General features: G+C 35.1%; 1 protein-coding gene across 1 annotated transcript; it reads right to left on the bottom strand.

Annotated features, from left to right (window-relative positions):
* Nucleotides 1–893: 893 nt before the first annotated feature.
* Nucleotides 894–1,415, bottom strand: LOC112732548 (uncharacterized). Its single transcript, XM_025781300.1, has one exon. The coding sequence runs from the start codon at nt 1,413–1,415 to the stop codon at nt 894–896; it is 522 nt and encodes a 173-aa protein (XP_025637085.1).
* Nucleotides 1,416–16,776: the final 15,361 nt, after the last annotated feature.

Raw genomic sequence — 16,776 nt, 5'->3', positions numbered from 1 at the left:
TCTAGCTGTGGATGATGTCCCAGCTGGAAAGTAAACCTTTTCATATTAATGCCTGCCCTATTGGAGATTCGACAGAGTGGAAGGGCCTGTGCTCAATAAACCACTCACCCACGCTAGGGCTAAGACTGAAAGTAGCTCTTCTGATTCATCCTGTCTTTCAAGGAGAGGAGTTTAAGGAGCTAGTATAGGTTCGAAGAGTTGCTGCGAGTGGGTTCAGGGAAGCCTTTGTGAACAGCTAGGGGAATTTTCCAGAGAGGTGGGGGAATGAAGAATGGGAGAAGTCCCAAGTTCGGGGCTTAGCCCAGGTGAGAAGTCAGATAATGAAGCTGGTGAAATGGCATCTGACATTATTCTGGAATCATCAAGGACTCGAATCAACAAATTGGCCTTTTGAGATGACTATAATTTTTTTAAATCGAATTCAAGAACAATCCAAACAGAAGAAAAGCCTATCCAAATTCTGAATAATAAGTCGTACTAGTTTTATCTCCCGTGCCAAGCATAGGCATTAAAATTATAATTGTAAATAAATATTATTCAATAAGAAAACGAATTAAATTATTTAAAAATAAACAATGCTTGCGGCCAGCAACGTTTATGATTGGCAGCATCAAATAATCATCAATGATGATTTAATGGTGGTGGATTGGTGTGAGATTTCATCAAATGACTCAACGTTCTCTACGGATTACATGCTAGCCAAAATTAAATAAAATTGCTAGCCCCCTAGACTTTTCCTTTAAAAATAATTGTTTGTATAGAGATGTATTATATAAATAATAATATTTAATATGTAATTAAGTAAGAGAAAAATGTTCTTTATTTATTCTTTAAGAGTTAGAAGAACTGCGTACCGAAAAGATTACAGAAGGAGCACATGAGAGGTAAACCGATCAAGGGAGAATGTTAGGTAGCATCCCGGTAAAAACTTCTCTATAGACAACATTAATAGTATGATCTGAAACTTTGCCGTTAGAATCAACAGATAAAATCTTCAGTCCAGAATGCATGCTGACCCGAGAAAGCGCAACATAAAGCTGACCATGAGTAAAAACAGGCCTCGGAAGATAGACGCCAACTGTTGACAGCGTTTGACCTTGGGACTTGTTTATGGTCATCGCAAAGCAAAGAGCAACCGGAAATTGACATCGAGTAAACCTGATTGGTAATATATCGTTATTGGGTGACATGTTCATCCTGGGAATAAATACAACATCACCAGTATTACGACCTGCTAAGATGACGCACTCAATGATATGGTCACCAAGACGTCTACCCTGCATGCGCGTACCATTGCATAGTCCATTGGATTGGTCAATATTGTGAAGAAGCATCACAGGAACCCCGATTTTAAGAACTAACCGGTGTTGGAGAATTCCTGAACAATTTAGCGCATTCAATGACTCGGTGCTCATTGTATATAATTCAGATTACAAGTGACCATCTTCACTAATTAGTGTATCAGAGCCCAAGTATACCCTCTCGTTGCCAAGGATCAAAGACATCACATGATTGTTTACTTCAGTTACGACATCAAGTGTTGGTGCTAATATATTCCTACCCTTAAAATAATCCATGCTAGAAGAATAGAGTAAGATGTTAGGATAAATGAACAACACCAAATCATGCAGACAGGGAGACTCAACATTAAGCAGCAAGTTGTCGGGTATTCTAATCACTGATTCGCCATCGGTATTGTCTCCGATTAACCCGTCACCAACTTGAAGCAACCATGTAGCAAATTCCTTCAATTGTACACCGTGGATATCTCGTGAACCACGGGACAGTCTCATGTTTTCAGTTAACTGCAACACTTGGCAAGATTGCCACAGGTTCGAAGCATTAATACACGAATGAACGATTTCTTCCCGGGAACCACGAGGAATCACAGGCAATATATGACGGAAATCACCTCCTAGAACAACAATTTTCCCACCAAATGGGGCATGAGGATTATATCCACGATCAAATCGAAGAACATCCTTAAGGCATTTGTCCAGCGCTTCGAAGCAAAATTTATTTAACATAGGTGCTTCATCCCATATAACTAATTTTGCAGATGAAATAAGAAGCGCGGGGGGTGTGCCTTGCCTTATATTACAAATAGAGTCTTGGTTAACACTGAGCGGAACCTTAAAGCGTGAATGAGCAGTTCGCCCATTAGGCAACAACAGAACTGCAATGCCATTGGATGCAACATTTAGGACAATATCACCCTTAGACCTTATCGAAGCAGACAGTGCATTCCATAGAAAGGTCTTACCAGTTCCACCATAACCACAGACAAAGAAAAAACCACCAGCGTCACAATGAACTGCATTTGCTATTGTGTCGAACGCAACGCGCTGGTCTCGATTCAACCGGGAAATCAAATCCACGGCGATACTTGCCAATTCTGTCCTGTCAAAATTTAGCTCATCAGAAAAGATTGTGTCAGAAGGTTCAGGTAAACCAGCATAATCAGGAAACGGCATGTCAGAAAATTCTTTCAGGCTCCGACCATTCGGCTGCAAGAGTTTTTCAATTTCGGCAAGCGTGATGGACTTAATCTCATGAACAGAACGCTGAAAACCTAAAAGCAAAAAAATGCAACGTAGTTACGTAAGAAACAAACTGGACACGATGACGAAGGGAAAATAAAATAAATGCATAACAAACTGCAAGAGGTGGAGACGACCGGATGTTTTTGAATGGAGTGGTCTGAATTTATTGCGAAACAGTAACCGGATAGTAAAAGCAATCCGGAAAGTTTACCTAAGTTATGTCTTCCAGAAAGAAGCGAGTTGTCCACGCAATGTTGCCAACATTTCTCCCACACCATGTCAGGACGCACAATGTTGTTCGACATCAAAAGCATTGCAAACAACCTCCTGATATAATTCGGCGATGCCCACGCACTGGCTTCATTAAGTGCATCAATAAATTCCTTATCATCCTGCAATAACCCTAGGGCATAACAGGCCTCTTTGAATGTATCGTACACAATCCCACAAACGGAACGCACATCAGCAAATGTCTGGCACCCTTTTTGATAATTCAATAACATACGAAGGTAGTACTCCTCTCCATGCGAGTGAGGAATATGCGTGAGACGACCTATGACATTCCCTTGCTTCCGTGGCCTCCACATATACCCCTGCTTGTCCCAAACAAAAAATGACGGCATCTCCGCGCAAGTCAGTGTACGGGCCAGATCAAAATTCTTGTTAGCCTTAAACCAACCAATAAACATACTATCCTTTGAGACCGCAGCGTCGATAACATTCTCAATAAGCTGGTGATCTTCGTACAAAACATTTTGCTCATTTGGAAGATGGTTATCTTCATATTACAGATAGAGTATATGAAATAGATAGCAAAAAACGAATATATGATTTATGAAGATATGAATAACAGAGGTATTGAGGCAAAAGGAAACGTACGGCCACGGGATCCAATGCAAGGAAGAGAAGCCTATAAAAATCAGGGTTGGGATCACCATTTTCACCCGAGTCAGCCGATGGCTAAAGGCACATACTTCACAAAAAATAGCAACAGTGTCATATGCTATGTACGGACAGGAAGATCTCATTTTGCCTTAGCTTGTAAATAGAAATCGCTATAAAAGGAACGCATAGGCTTGTGTGTGTGAACATAAATAGAAAGCAACATATATATTGGTGACTCATCCATGGTCCACCAAGCCGTAAATAAACTTTTGGAACATTTCAGAGAATGACCGCATGGCTAAAAACAAAAACAACGTTGGGGGAAACAGCGGAATCCTGTGGAGTGGGGGGAGGGTGTGGAATGTTGTGCGTTGAGTAAGTGATGTAAGGTAGACCAGGAATATATGTGTATATATTTATTTATTTATTTATTTAAAATAACATATGTATGTGTGTGTGTGAGATACGCTCATGCATATAAGTGGGGTTATGAATAGCCTATTCAAATATTTGTATTAAGTTAGTCATATTTCTTATCTTTATATTTATGTATCTATTTATCTATTTATCTATCTATTCTTGTATTTACAAATTAAGTAATATATAGTAAGCGGTGCCTAGAAAGGTGTGAGGGTTACAAAAAAAATACTAATAATATAAAAAATAGTAATAATAATCGTTGATGCAATTGATCAAAGATCGAGAGATAAAATTAAAAACTTATGAACAATAATTGAAGAATACTGTATGAAAGAGGATTATATTATGAAATCACTAAGGATATTATTGCGCCCACCGTGGGTCGGATAGGAAAAAAGAACCTTGATTAGATAGCCAAAATTGAAATTGGAATATTAAAATTTATAATAAAAAATTGTGGAATTGAAGAAAAAAATTACTGTCAAATTATAAATTATAATTAGGGTAAAAAATCAAGCCAAGTCAAGAATCATGTAACGTAAATACGCCAAAGCGAAAATCGTTTCAGCAATAAGCCAAATCATATTTTTATATAATTCGAACCATGCTGGTTCGAATTCCATTTCTACATAATTCGAACCAACTTGGTTCGAATTATACACAAACACATGCATACACGTAATTCGAACCAGCTTGGTTCGAATTACACACAAACACATGCACACACATAATTCGAACCAGCTTGGTTCGAATTACACACAAACACACGCACACACTAATTCGAACCAGCTTGGTTCGAATTACACACAGTAATTCATGGTATAATTCGAATTATGCTGTTAAAAAATTAATAATTTATTTAAAAAAATTTATTAAAAAAATTAATAATTTAAAAATTAAAAAAATATATATTTTTATTTCATACGTTAAAAAAAGCTAACAAAATATTTAATTACGAGACTTCTTTAAAATATTAATGAGCTATCAATTCGAATTCCATACAATACTTTTCTGTCCATTTTTAATAGTTCATGAATATTTTTTAATAAATTTTTTTAATAATTTTTTTTAAATTATAGTACAAAAAATATTTTATCCTATACAAAACAATTTAAAAAAAATGGCTTAAAAAATGTTAAGAGTACTATAAAAATTTGTAATGTTATAATAACTTAGGTAAATACATGCATGTACTCAAATTTTAAATAAAATACTCTACATAGTCAATAATAATTTAGAAATGAAAGAAAATATTTTATTTCATACAAAATAATTAAAAAATATATTTTATTCTATACAAAATAATTTTAAAAAATGGCTTAAAAGATGTTATGAGTACTATAAAAGTTTGTAATATTCTAGTGATTTAGATAAATACATGATAAAAATATTGTTTCTTTAATTTCTAAATTATCAGTGACTATGTGGAGTATTTCTTTAATGTACTAAGTCATTAGGACATTACAAATTTTTATAGTACTTCTAACATCTTTTAAGCCATTTTTTAAAATTATTTTGCATAGAATAAAATATTTTTTTATGATATAATTTAAATAAATTTATTAAAAAATATTCATGATTATTTTTTAATAAAATTATTTAAATTATATGGTGAGATATTACATGATTCGAATTATGCATAGGGAAGTTCGAATTACTCTGATTCAAATGATATGGTGAGCAATTCGAATTCTATACAATACTCTTCTGCCCATTCTTGATAGCTCATGAATATTTTTTAATAAATTTATTTAAATTATACCACAAAAAAATATTTTATTCTATGCAAAATAATTTAAAAAATGGCTTAAAAGATGTTAGAAGTACTATAAAAATTTGTAATGTCCTAATGACTTAGGACATTAAAGAAATACTCCACATAGTCACTAATAATTTAGAAATTAAAGAAAAAATATTTTTATCATGTATTTACCTAAATCACTAGAATATTACAAACTTTTTTAGTACTCATAACATCTTTTAAGCCATTTTTTAAAATTATTTTGTATAGAATAAAATATATTTTTTAATTATTTTGTATGGAATAAAATATTTTCTTTCATTTCTAAATTATTATTGACTATGTAGAGTATTTTATTTAAAATTTGAGTACATGCATGTATTTACCTAAGTTATTATAACATTACAAATTTTTATAGTACTCTTAACATTTTTTAAGCCATTTTTTTTAAATTGTTTTACATAGGATAAAATATTTTTTGTACTATAATTTAAAAAAATTTATTTAAAAAATTTATTAAAAAATATTCATGAACTATTAAAAATGGACAGAAAAGTATTGTATGGAATTCGAATTGATAGCTCATTAATATTTTAAAGAAGTCTCGTAATTAAATATTTTGTTAGCTTTTTTTAACGTATGAAATAAAAAAATATATTTTTTTTAATTTTTAAATTATTAATTTTTTTAATAAATTTTTTTAAATAAATTATTAATTTTTTAACAGCATAATTCGAATTATACCATGAATTACTGTGTGTAATTCGAACCAAGCTGGTTCGAATTAGTGTGTGCGTGTGTTTGTGTGTAATTCGAACCAAGCTGGTTCGAATTACGTGTGTGCGTGTGTTTGTGTGTAATTCGAACCAAGCTGGTTCGAATTACGTGTATGCATGTGTTTGTGTATAATTCGAACCAAGCTGGTTCGAATTATGTAGAAATGGAATTCGAACCAGCATGGTTCGAATTATATAAAAATATGATTTGGCTTATTGCTGAAACGATTTTCGCTTTGGCGTATTTACGTTACATGATTCTTGACTTGGCTTATTAAGGTTTTTTACCCTTATAATTATAAATGAACAAAGCAATAATAATTATTGAAATTGTCCAAAAGATGAGAAATAAAAGAAAGAAAAATTTCTTTGAGTAAAATTTTGGAACAATAAATAAAAAATGACAATTAAATAATTAATTAAATTATTATATCTAACAACCGAAGAAACCTATTGAGGTGAGCAGATGGTGTCATAATTTACGGTATTGTTATTGTTATAAGATATATGGGATCCGAAGTTGTTGGCAGGTGTGTTATTTGGGCCATCCAGGTCCGGATATCGAAGGAGAGATTGGATTAGCTATACTAAAGGAAAGGATTGGCATAAATAAAAAATTGAAGAATTAATGACTAAAGCAATCCCTGAGTGAGGTGGGTATGACAAATGTGATCACTATGAGTCTTTTCATGATAACAAATTGCGTAAGTTAAATTAAACACTTAAGCAAAAGGTAGTATGGCCAATTAACCGAATAAAACGAGAGACCAAAGTTATTTAGATGTTAACAATGCTAGGAAACCAAAAAATTAAGCATCAATTGTTCAATAATCAAAGCAACCAAGCGGTGTTCATTAAAAAACTTTGGGCCCCCTGAAGCACAGTAAATAGAATCCCAGCTGATGTGATGATCAGAGGGCTTATTAAATAACCCATTAGAGATATTTAGCATGTAATACAACGATAAATAATCATGATAATGACCAGCATATATATATATATATATATATATATATATATATATATATATATATATATATGTCAACGGTTCAGAATTAATTACGGACAATATAGGGAGCACTTTATACGCAGGAATCAGACAAAGTTAAAAAATTTGAAGAAGAAAAAGTTCCTGCCTTTGGAGTATAGCGCGACGAAAATTAATAAGAAACAGGTACTCAATAAATGCAGATCATGAAATGAGATCAATCAGCAACTAAGTAGTCTGAAGACTAAAAATAGCATTCATAATAACTTAGTTTAATTACACCTGACATAAGTATGACTAAAAGAAGATAAAGTATCATTAAATGTAATTCACAGTAAGTGTTGAAGCAAGTATGGAAAATGAAGTTTATTAACTCCAGGTAGGAATCTGTCTTGTCACGAGAGATTCACAGGGTTGAACAGGATGGATAGGAAAGAATAGAACAGATATAAACTAATTAATTGCGTTGAATCACCAAGCATATTGAAATGGAAGCAATATTAGATGAATGGGGAAGTCGGATGGATGTATCATACATGGAGAGATGCATGGGAACCAAGCAAAAAAGGTACGAGAACGTCATAGTAAAAAATGAGCGCTGTGACAGATTTTAAAAGCGTTGATGTATATGTAAATGTATTTGCAATGAAAATGCTGGGCTAACAGATAAGCATAGAAGTAAATAACAAATGAATAAATTTGGGAAACAAAAATTATTAGGAGCAAAAGAATATACTTGGCAGCCAAAAATAAATCGGAGGATGCGTAGAGGCATTGGTTGATTGCATCTACTCGGTTGTTAACCAGTTTAATGATCAGCACCAAATCTGAATAGCAAAAGTTACGTTGCCAATGTTAGCTTAGCGGGGGAATTCAGCAAATAGGAAGTCATGGCCTAATAAGCTAAATGTATTCAAGCTAAATCAGATTGTTAAATAGGTAAAGATATGCAACCTAAATCAGATTAGTAGGGATCATCAATAGTGCACCTTGATTTTGCCATGCATAAAGGAACATTTAGTTATATAAAAGCATGATTGTATAAAATATCGACTGATCAGAACACAATCTCAGGAAGAATAAAACTGACATGTTGCAATAGGCAAGATTATGATGTGCACAAAAGTTAATAGATTGGTACCTCATATGCCTCAGAAGCTTGGCGACAATAAACAGTTCTGCCACCTTCGAGCGAGTACAACTAATCCAGGAGTTCAAACACTTCACTGCATGGTTGATGAACAGAAGCCCAAATTGTTCTTCGATCTCTTGCCAAAGCACACATTGCCTTAGTCCCAATTAAAAACGACGCACTGCAACAACAAGACATGTAAAACTTTATCTGGGCTAAGAAGATCTTTAAAAACTTAAAAGAGAAAATCAAAACAGAGAACACATGAATTCACCACATACAACTCTTTTTCTTTTAGCGCATGCTATCATGTCTATAATTACCGTCCTATGCAAGGTTGATCAACATTTAAAAAATATTGCCAAAATTCATATTGGGTTTGTTAAAAATCTGTTAAAATTTTTTAATTTTAAAAACGAATCAGTTTTTTTTTTTAAACTATGTTGTATATCTAAAATCTAAATCTTAAATCTTAATTTTTAATAAACAATAAAAAAGTGATAAATAAAAAATGGATCTTAATTTATATTGGCTCAATAAAAAGTGGTTTTTTATGTTTTTCCCCGAAATCAAAGTCACGGTGGATTTGTAGTTGTAAAATAAAGATATAACTACATACAGAGACTGAACTAATAAATCCATAGAAATCATTGTTGTGTTAGATGAGTCAGTTGACAAATGTCAATTTAACGATTCTTTAATATGTCATATGGCATATGTGGCTATTTAATCGTCATTTCATATATATATAGGTTCCCTTTTTTTAGTTTTAGGGTACTCCGGAAAATAAATCCAGTGGAGACGGGATGGGGCCTGTAGCTCAGAGGATTAGAGCACGTGGCTACGAACCACAGTGTCGGGGTTCGAATCCCTCCTCGCCCACAACCGGCCAAAAAGGTAAGGACCCTTACCTCTGGGGGTAAGAAAATCATGATCGGGCTGTGTCCGAAGAAGGATAGCTATACTGATTCGGTATACTCGAAAGACACCCTGGGTACAATATTGACGATCTAACAAGGATGATTCTCAGTAAATTTCTACTTACTGCTCTCATCTTTTATGGAATCGATCCCCCTTTGATCAGTGATCGATTTCTAGGTTTCGCCGTAAACCTAATTGGTTACTTCCAATTACGTAAATCAATAGTTCATATATATATATATATATATATATATATATATATATATATATATATATATATATATATATATATATATATATATATAATGCATGATACGATGATGAAGAAAAGATAAAAATAAGCCTTTAATTATTAATTGCATCACCCTAATCTTTACTACAAGAAAAGGATATCCTGTGTTTAACTATTAGTGAGGATGAATAATATTTGATGGTATTATTATAACTATGATCATTATAGGCAAAAAGCACAGTTGACTAATAACCTGCGCAGTGAGAAAAGCAGCGCCAGGAAAGCATATATCCTCGAAGTTCATTAACTAAGCATTGCCGCACAAAAGCCGGAGCTGCAGCGCAAAAGATGTAGCTCAAAAGTGGATGGTATTAACATATGCGGTCAACGAAATTAGTCGGAATCAACAAATGGGATAGTCCGGCATTAGTTGAAACAAAAGATTTTTCCATGCATGATGTTGGAAAATGCGATTTCTCGAACAACACAAACCAAGCATAGCATCAAAACCGTCGGAGGGGGTTAAATTTGTGAGAACAATGAAAAAAATAAAAAAAAGAAAAAAGAAAATAACAATAGAAGGGATGAATCAGGAATTACCGAGGTAAAATGCAAAATGAAAGTGTCCTGGCCACGGTGAGGAGCAAGAGCCACAATAACGGCGAAAAGAAGGACCGGCGGTACGATCACATAGAGGCATTGCTGTGCCAACCTGTTAGCCGTGAGCGACGGCCGAGGCAAGGGTTTCAAGCGGATACGAAATTAGGGGGGGTCGTTGCAGTAGGATTAGGTCATATCTTATGTGTGGGCCAATGCAAACCCAAACCACAGTTACAAATGCAATAGATTGGGCCCATGTGAGGAGAAAGGGCCGGTTATGCCTGAAAGAATCATGATGCATCTATTGATGCATTTGGATTGAAATGGCGGGTTGAAAACGGCAGCCCAACGGAACAGGCGGGCTGTGACTAAGTTACGATATGTTGCAAAGAGAGGAAAAGTAACCGCAACACAAGGTACTTGGCCAAACCAACCATTATCATAACCACCAAATCCAGGTCTAGCATCACCAATAAACAATACCCAACACATTACATGATAACCAGGGAATAAAAAGCGGGATTTATAAAAGATAAATAAAACATGAAACATTTATCAAGAGACATGGAGACAAAAGTTCTAAATCATATCAAACCCATCAGCCCCCGGAAAATGATGCATTAAACTCGGGGGCCAAAACTAAATACTACAATTGGCAAACCACCAACTTGTTCAGCAAGTGCATACAAAAAACTAACTGGATCAAAGAGGAAAACACATCGCGTAAAAGAACAACACGATAATCAGCAATAGTCAGACTTATATAGAAAACCCCATGCACCCCCTGATGTAAACAACTCCAGGCCATGTAATGCTTCCAATAAACTTCACAACTCCGTCGTTCAGACCAATGGAGCGGAACTAGGCAACCGAAACAACCTCATCAAGCGACGCCGCAGCACCGTCGAACCCGCAGACACAGTGGTTGATCCCGAGGAGATCGCGGCCTATCTTCAGAGAGGGTGTTTCCGTCATGTTAGCGACACCAATAAAGTGATGTCGACCCCACGCCATTGCGCCAACATGGCTAAGGTTGATGGTCATGACATGCACTCCAAATCTCAAAGCGGACCGCTCATACGTTACGAAATCTACATAATCATCGTGGCCAATCAAGGTGGGATGATCCAGACATGCGCTTGCGCCTATCTCTATCTCATCCCACGCGGAGTCCATAGTTTCAAATCGAACCACGAAAACCGGTGTCTTCGTGAATCTACCTTCACAATTGACCCAAAAAACCCGGCTGCTGACTACGGCATACCCACTGCTCAGTCTATCGATCATTGGCGGGGTTCGGACAGCGCTACTCCACCGACTCGTAGTCGAAAGATACATCTGCACATCGTATCCAGGACTTGCCAGATTACGCTTCGTCAAACTGAGAATCTTATAAGCATCACAACCCACCATGCTGAGAAAGGCATCAGCAGAGCAGTCGTCACAGTGGTTATAGTGGTAACCGTCAGACCTCTAAGAACCCAACGGATCCCAAGTGATCAATGAACTCGAACGACCGTCTATTGAGAATCTTGCACATACCTTGCCGGAGTCTGTTCCCACCAGGGAAAACCAGGTCCATTCCAGAGGAGCCGCAACCGAAATGGCTACACGAGTTTCGAAGACAAACATGGAAAGCCTCCCACAATCAGCATCTCTCAGGGGGTTGTCCAAGTGAAGAACCACCGCTTTCCCACCAACCGATTTGAAATGAGTCACTATGTTATTTGCCCGGTTCAATCTGTCGTACCAATCACGCGACGTACACCTCCCTTTTCCTATCGTTTTTGCATCAGAAAGAAGAAAAATCTTCAAAATCACGTCGGTTGGCAAGGCAGGAATGTTGAAATTGGCCTCATCGCTACCATGCCCAACGTGGAAGGCATGATCAACCTCTTCGATTGTTGCTCGAGACATTCCAAATCGATAGTGAGGTTCTTTCCTAGACACGAAGGTGGAAATTCTCTGTAAAAGGTAGAAGTATTTCTCTAGTTGGTGTGGGTTCCTACACCGTGACTGTCGCTCTACTTAAATACACAAACAAAAGCATACAGTAGAACACAATGGAGAATGAAGAATATAAATTATAAATTATGATTATAAATTATAAATAAAATATATATTATAATTTATACATATAAACAAATACATAAAAAAAAACTACATGCAAGTAATAGTATATTTTATATTGTATATTATTATTATATATTATACAATTATATAATAATAATAACTATATAACTATAACTATATAACTATATTATATTACATTACATTATATTATATACATTATATTATTTAACTATAAATATAAATATAAATATATAACTATAATTATCCTAAAGAAACATATACTTTAGTGGGTCAGTGGATATATATTAGTAGATAATTTTTTTTGTGTACCATACTTTGATTGAAACCGGGAATGAATGACAGCAGGAAATAGAGTCGAATTGTCAACAGTCAAACGCATGAGCTGGTTGAATGGTTTAAATCAAAGGAAGACCGCGAAACACCTGTGTTGAAAAAAAAAAGATTCACCCAGTATTACCTGGGGTTGTGACACCTGGACAGCTGAAACCGAAAATTAGGATATTAACTTAGAATAATACATGTACTATCAAGAAAATTGAAGAGGTAGAGCAAGTACTCTACACAAACCATCACCAACAAACAATAAAGATATATAACGACATAAGTAGAAGATGATAAAAAAAAAGGAAGAAAAAAAGCGTCATAATTTATAAATAGGAACAAAGATTAAATTAGAGAATTATAATTAACAACATAATAGTGGATATGTCTAAAAAATTATTTTTATATATTTTAAAATTTAAAATTCTAAAGTGTCTAATTTTAAAATTTTTAAAACTGATTTAACCCGCAATAAAAGTTTAAATATGGTAAAGCCTCATTCCATTCTTAACGTTATCTTATGAGTTGAGGAAAATAAATAAATTAAAGGACTTGATTAGTGAGCAGAACCGTAGTTGAGGAAAATAAATAAATTAAAGGACTTGATTAGTGAGCAGAACCGTGGCTTTATGCTCTCCTACTAGGAGATGACCCCATTAGTGTTTTATAAAATTCACTCTCGAAGAATAATTAACGAAGACTAATTAATTATTTATTATGTCAACAGCCAAATGCTTGATTTGATTTGATTAAACACTACTCGTTGTTGTCATGTTGTGTGCATTGCATGTAGTGGGGGGAGATCACCACCACTCGACAAGACAATGATGTTCTAAAATATCTTAACTTTTTCGCCACTTATATTCAATACTCATAAATTATTTTATGACATTTTTGGATTTTTTTTAAGTGTTTGTTTCGGTAATTTATAGGTATCGGTATAATATAAAAAATAGACAAATAAAAATTTATCACATAAATTATATTTATCCACACCAACATTTTTTTTAAAAATATTATGTGATTGTATATATAAAAATACCTTCATTAATATTACAAAAACACAAATATATCCTTTTAATTATTTTTATTAAATGACTAAATAATTCTTTTTATTTTTATCACACAAATACTCTTCTTTAATAACAATTAAAATAAAAATCAACTCATCAAATTATTTAAAAAAGTAAAACGAAAAATCAATTAACATTAAAAATAATTCCAATTTAAAAAAAAAAATCTAGTAGCTATTTTTGTGTTTGTTTTTTACCCTAACCCATTGTTCTTGTTCTTTATCCTAACCCATCCAGAAAAAATGAATTCTCTCAATGCTCTTCTCTCTTTCCTTGTTGCATTCCCAACCTTTCTCCTTTGCATGCTCCCCTATTTTGCACCCTCCTGTTATAGTCCGTGTCCCGCCTTCGTTGTCCTGCATCGCGGCATCGTGCTTTCGCCGCCCTATGTCGCGTCATCGTGCTTTCGCCGCCCTGTCCCATTAGCTTCCTAACACATTCAAATGACGTAAGGACGGCAAAAGCACGATGACACACACACACAGGGCAGCGATAGCACAACAGAGTTTACACCATTCGAATAACGGATGAAAAATATTTTAAAACGAACAAGTTATACGCGTCCGAAGTTTGGTGTACAGAACAGGAATTCTGGACATAGCAGCATTTTTGCAACTTCTGCTATGCACGTGTACGCGAGGGGCACACGTGACGCGGGCATAGCTCTCGAGTTGAGGGGATCGCGTACGTGAACCAGTGACACGTACGCGAGAGTGTCCAAAATTGCTTCCTGTGCACGCGAGCAGGGTTCCGCATACGCGGACCTCTGTTCTTCTGAAAATGTGCTTTTTTAACATTTTAAACCATTCTTCTAACCTTCCAAACCTCTGTAAAACCTGTGAAAAGTACGATAGCTAGTATTTATACTTTGGGGTAAGCACGAGAGGTAGTGGGTGAATTAAGAATGGATGTTTACCGTCATAAATTTAGAGCCAATAGAGTAGAGGGTAGAGGTTTGGGTGAGTTATAACAACGACTGATTTTGTTGGAAAATAATGAATATAGTATGACGAAGATGATATTGATGTTAATATTTGTGATGAATGAGATATGATTAGGAATGGAGGTGCGAATGATTTATAATGAATTTGAAGATGAAATTGACTTTTCTTGAGTTTTGACCTGGCAAGGTTCGTGGTGGTTTATCGCTTGTCCAGTGTCGAGACGTATGTGGGGTTTGTGGTGCTTTACCGCCCACATATTTTTTTTTTTAAATGACAATGCTTTGTGGGATTTGTGGTGGTTTATGGTGGTTTACCACCCACATATTTTTAAATGAGAATGCTATGTGGGGTTCGTGGTGGTTTACCGCCCACTTGTGTGTGTTGTTTTTCCAATCGAAAATCTTGCGAGGTTCGTGGTGGTGTACCGCTCGCAGTGGTGGGGTTCGTGGTGGTGTACCGCCCACCAATTTTCAAGAAGACGGTATCCGGGTTAGCTACCAGTTGTGTCAGATTCTGGCAAAGTAACTGACACGTGAGCTTATGGCTAGTAGGAAAGGCATGCATCATATGCATTTATGTGTCTTATTTGGTTTTGCGTTCTTGGGTTTGCGTAATTGATATTCATGCTTAACTGCTATATATTCTGTTTGCTGTATCTGTATCTTACTTGTAAGGGTGGCAAACGGGCCTAAACCCGCCAGGCCGGCTCGCGTAACCCGCTAAAAAAGGCGGACTGAGCTGGAAAATTAGGACCGTCAAATAGCAAAAGCCCGCCTAATCCGCACTGCTTAAACCGCGGGCTTTGGCGGGCGGGGCGGGCTTCCCCGTCGGGCTTAGTATTTTTTTATCAAGGGATATTTTTACAATTTTTTTTGCCAAAACCTAACTTCCCCCAACCCAACTTACAAGAGAATGAAGATGAAAATTGAGTGTTTTGGATTATGTTTATTTTGTTTTAGAGACTATTTATAATTATGTTTTGGATTATGTTTATTTTGCTTTGGGAAAAATATTTATAATTATGTTTTGGATGAAAACTTGGTTTATAATTATGTTTATTAGATATTTATAATTACAAAGACTTTAATGTTTGTGAATATAAAAATTATAATTTGTTTATACTTTTAGAAATTATAATAGTTAAAAGTAAAAAATAGAAGAGATTTTTTTATGCTTTTATATATATTATTTAATAGTTAAAAGTAAAAAAAAAAAGATATTTGGCGGGCTGGAATTTTGGGACCGCCTCACTAGGCGGGGCGGGGCGGGCCAGCCCGCCAAATGGTGGGCTTCTGGCGGGGCGGGCTTCCCCGCTTGCCACCCCTACTTACTTGTGTTTTTCTTTGTCTGTATTGTTTGTCTGTACACTGGAGCTTTGGATGATTGGAGGAAGGTGGAAATTAGGGTTTAAGTAAGAAAGGAATTAGAAATAAGAACCTTAGATAGCCTACCCTATTTATGGTTTTCAGTTTTAGTTTTAAGTTTGAATTTATTGTCGGAAGTTCTAGGATCGCCTCTGGCTTTCCCGAAACCTTATATGTTAGTTATGTGAGCATTGTTACCATGTTGAGAACCTCTGATTCTCACCCCATACATATTTTGTGGTTTTCAGATGCAAGCCATGAGACACCTCGCTGAGGCATATTGGGAACTTCTGAAAGCGAAGATCTTTTGTGCTTTTAGGAGTTTATTTCGGTTTTGATGTATATATGTAGATACTTATTATCTCCACTGTATGTATATTATGCTTTATCCCTTGTAGAGGCTTAATTGGAGAAATAGGTGTTGTAAACTGTCTTTTTGGGCATTTTGGGTTTTATCTTGTATATATGTATATATGCTCTGATCGGTTTTAACTTCGCGAGTCGAGTCAAAAGCTTTGTTATTTGTATTTTTAGAATTCTTTTCCTATGTATATATGTTGCTTTACTCTGATCCTGTCTGGTATATGTTTATCGTTTTCGAGAGTAATGCGCTTTTCTATTTAACGTGTTTATTTAATATTTTTCTTCAAAGGCTCCTAGATAAAACAGTTTTTCATTTATATTATATGTATGATTTTATTTTTAGAGGTTGTAATACCTCGTCACCTCTGTTTTATGACTT

Source organism: Arachis hypogaea, chromosome 13 (assembly GCF_003086295.3).
Source record: "Arachis hypogaea cultivar Tifrunner chromosome 13, arahy.Tifrunner.gnm2.J5K5, whole genome shotgun sequence".
NCBI classification, from domain to species: Eukaryota; Viridiplantae; Streptophyta; class Magnoliopsida; order Fabales; family Fabaceae; genus Arachis; species Arachis hypogaea.
This window is presented reverse-complemented; position numbering and strand designations above follow the sequence as displayed.

Bases quoted from the DNA above. Each gene is read 5' to 3' on its own strand.
- LOC112732548 (XM_025781300.1), bottom strand. From the start codon at position 1,415: ATGAGCACCGAGTCATTGAATGCGCTAAATTGTTCAGGAATTCTCCAA.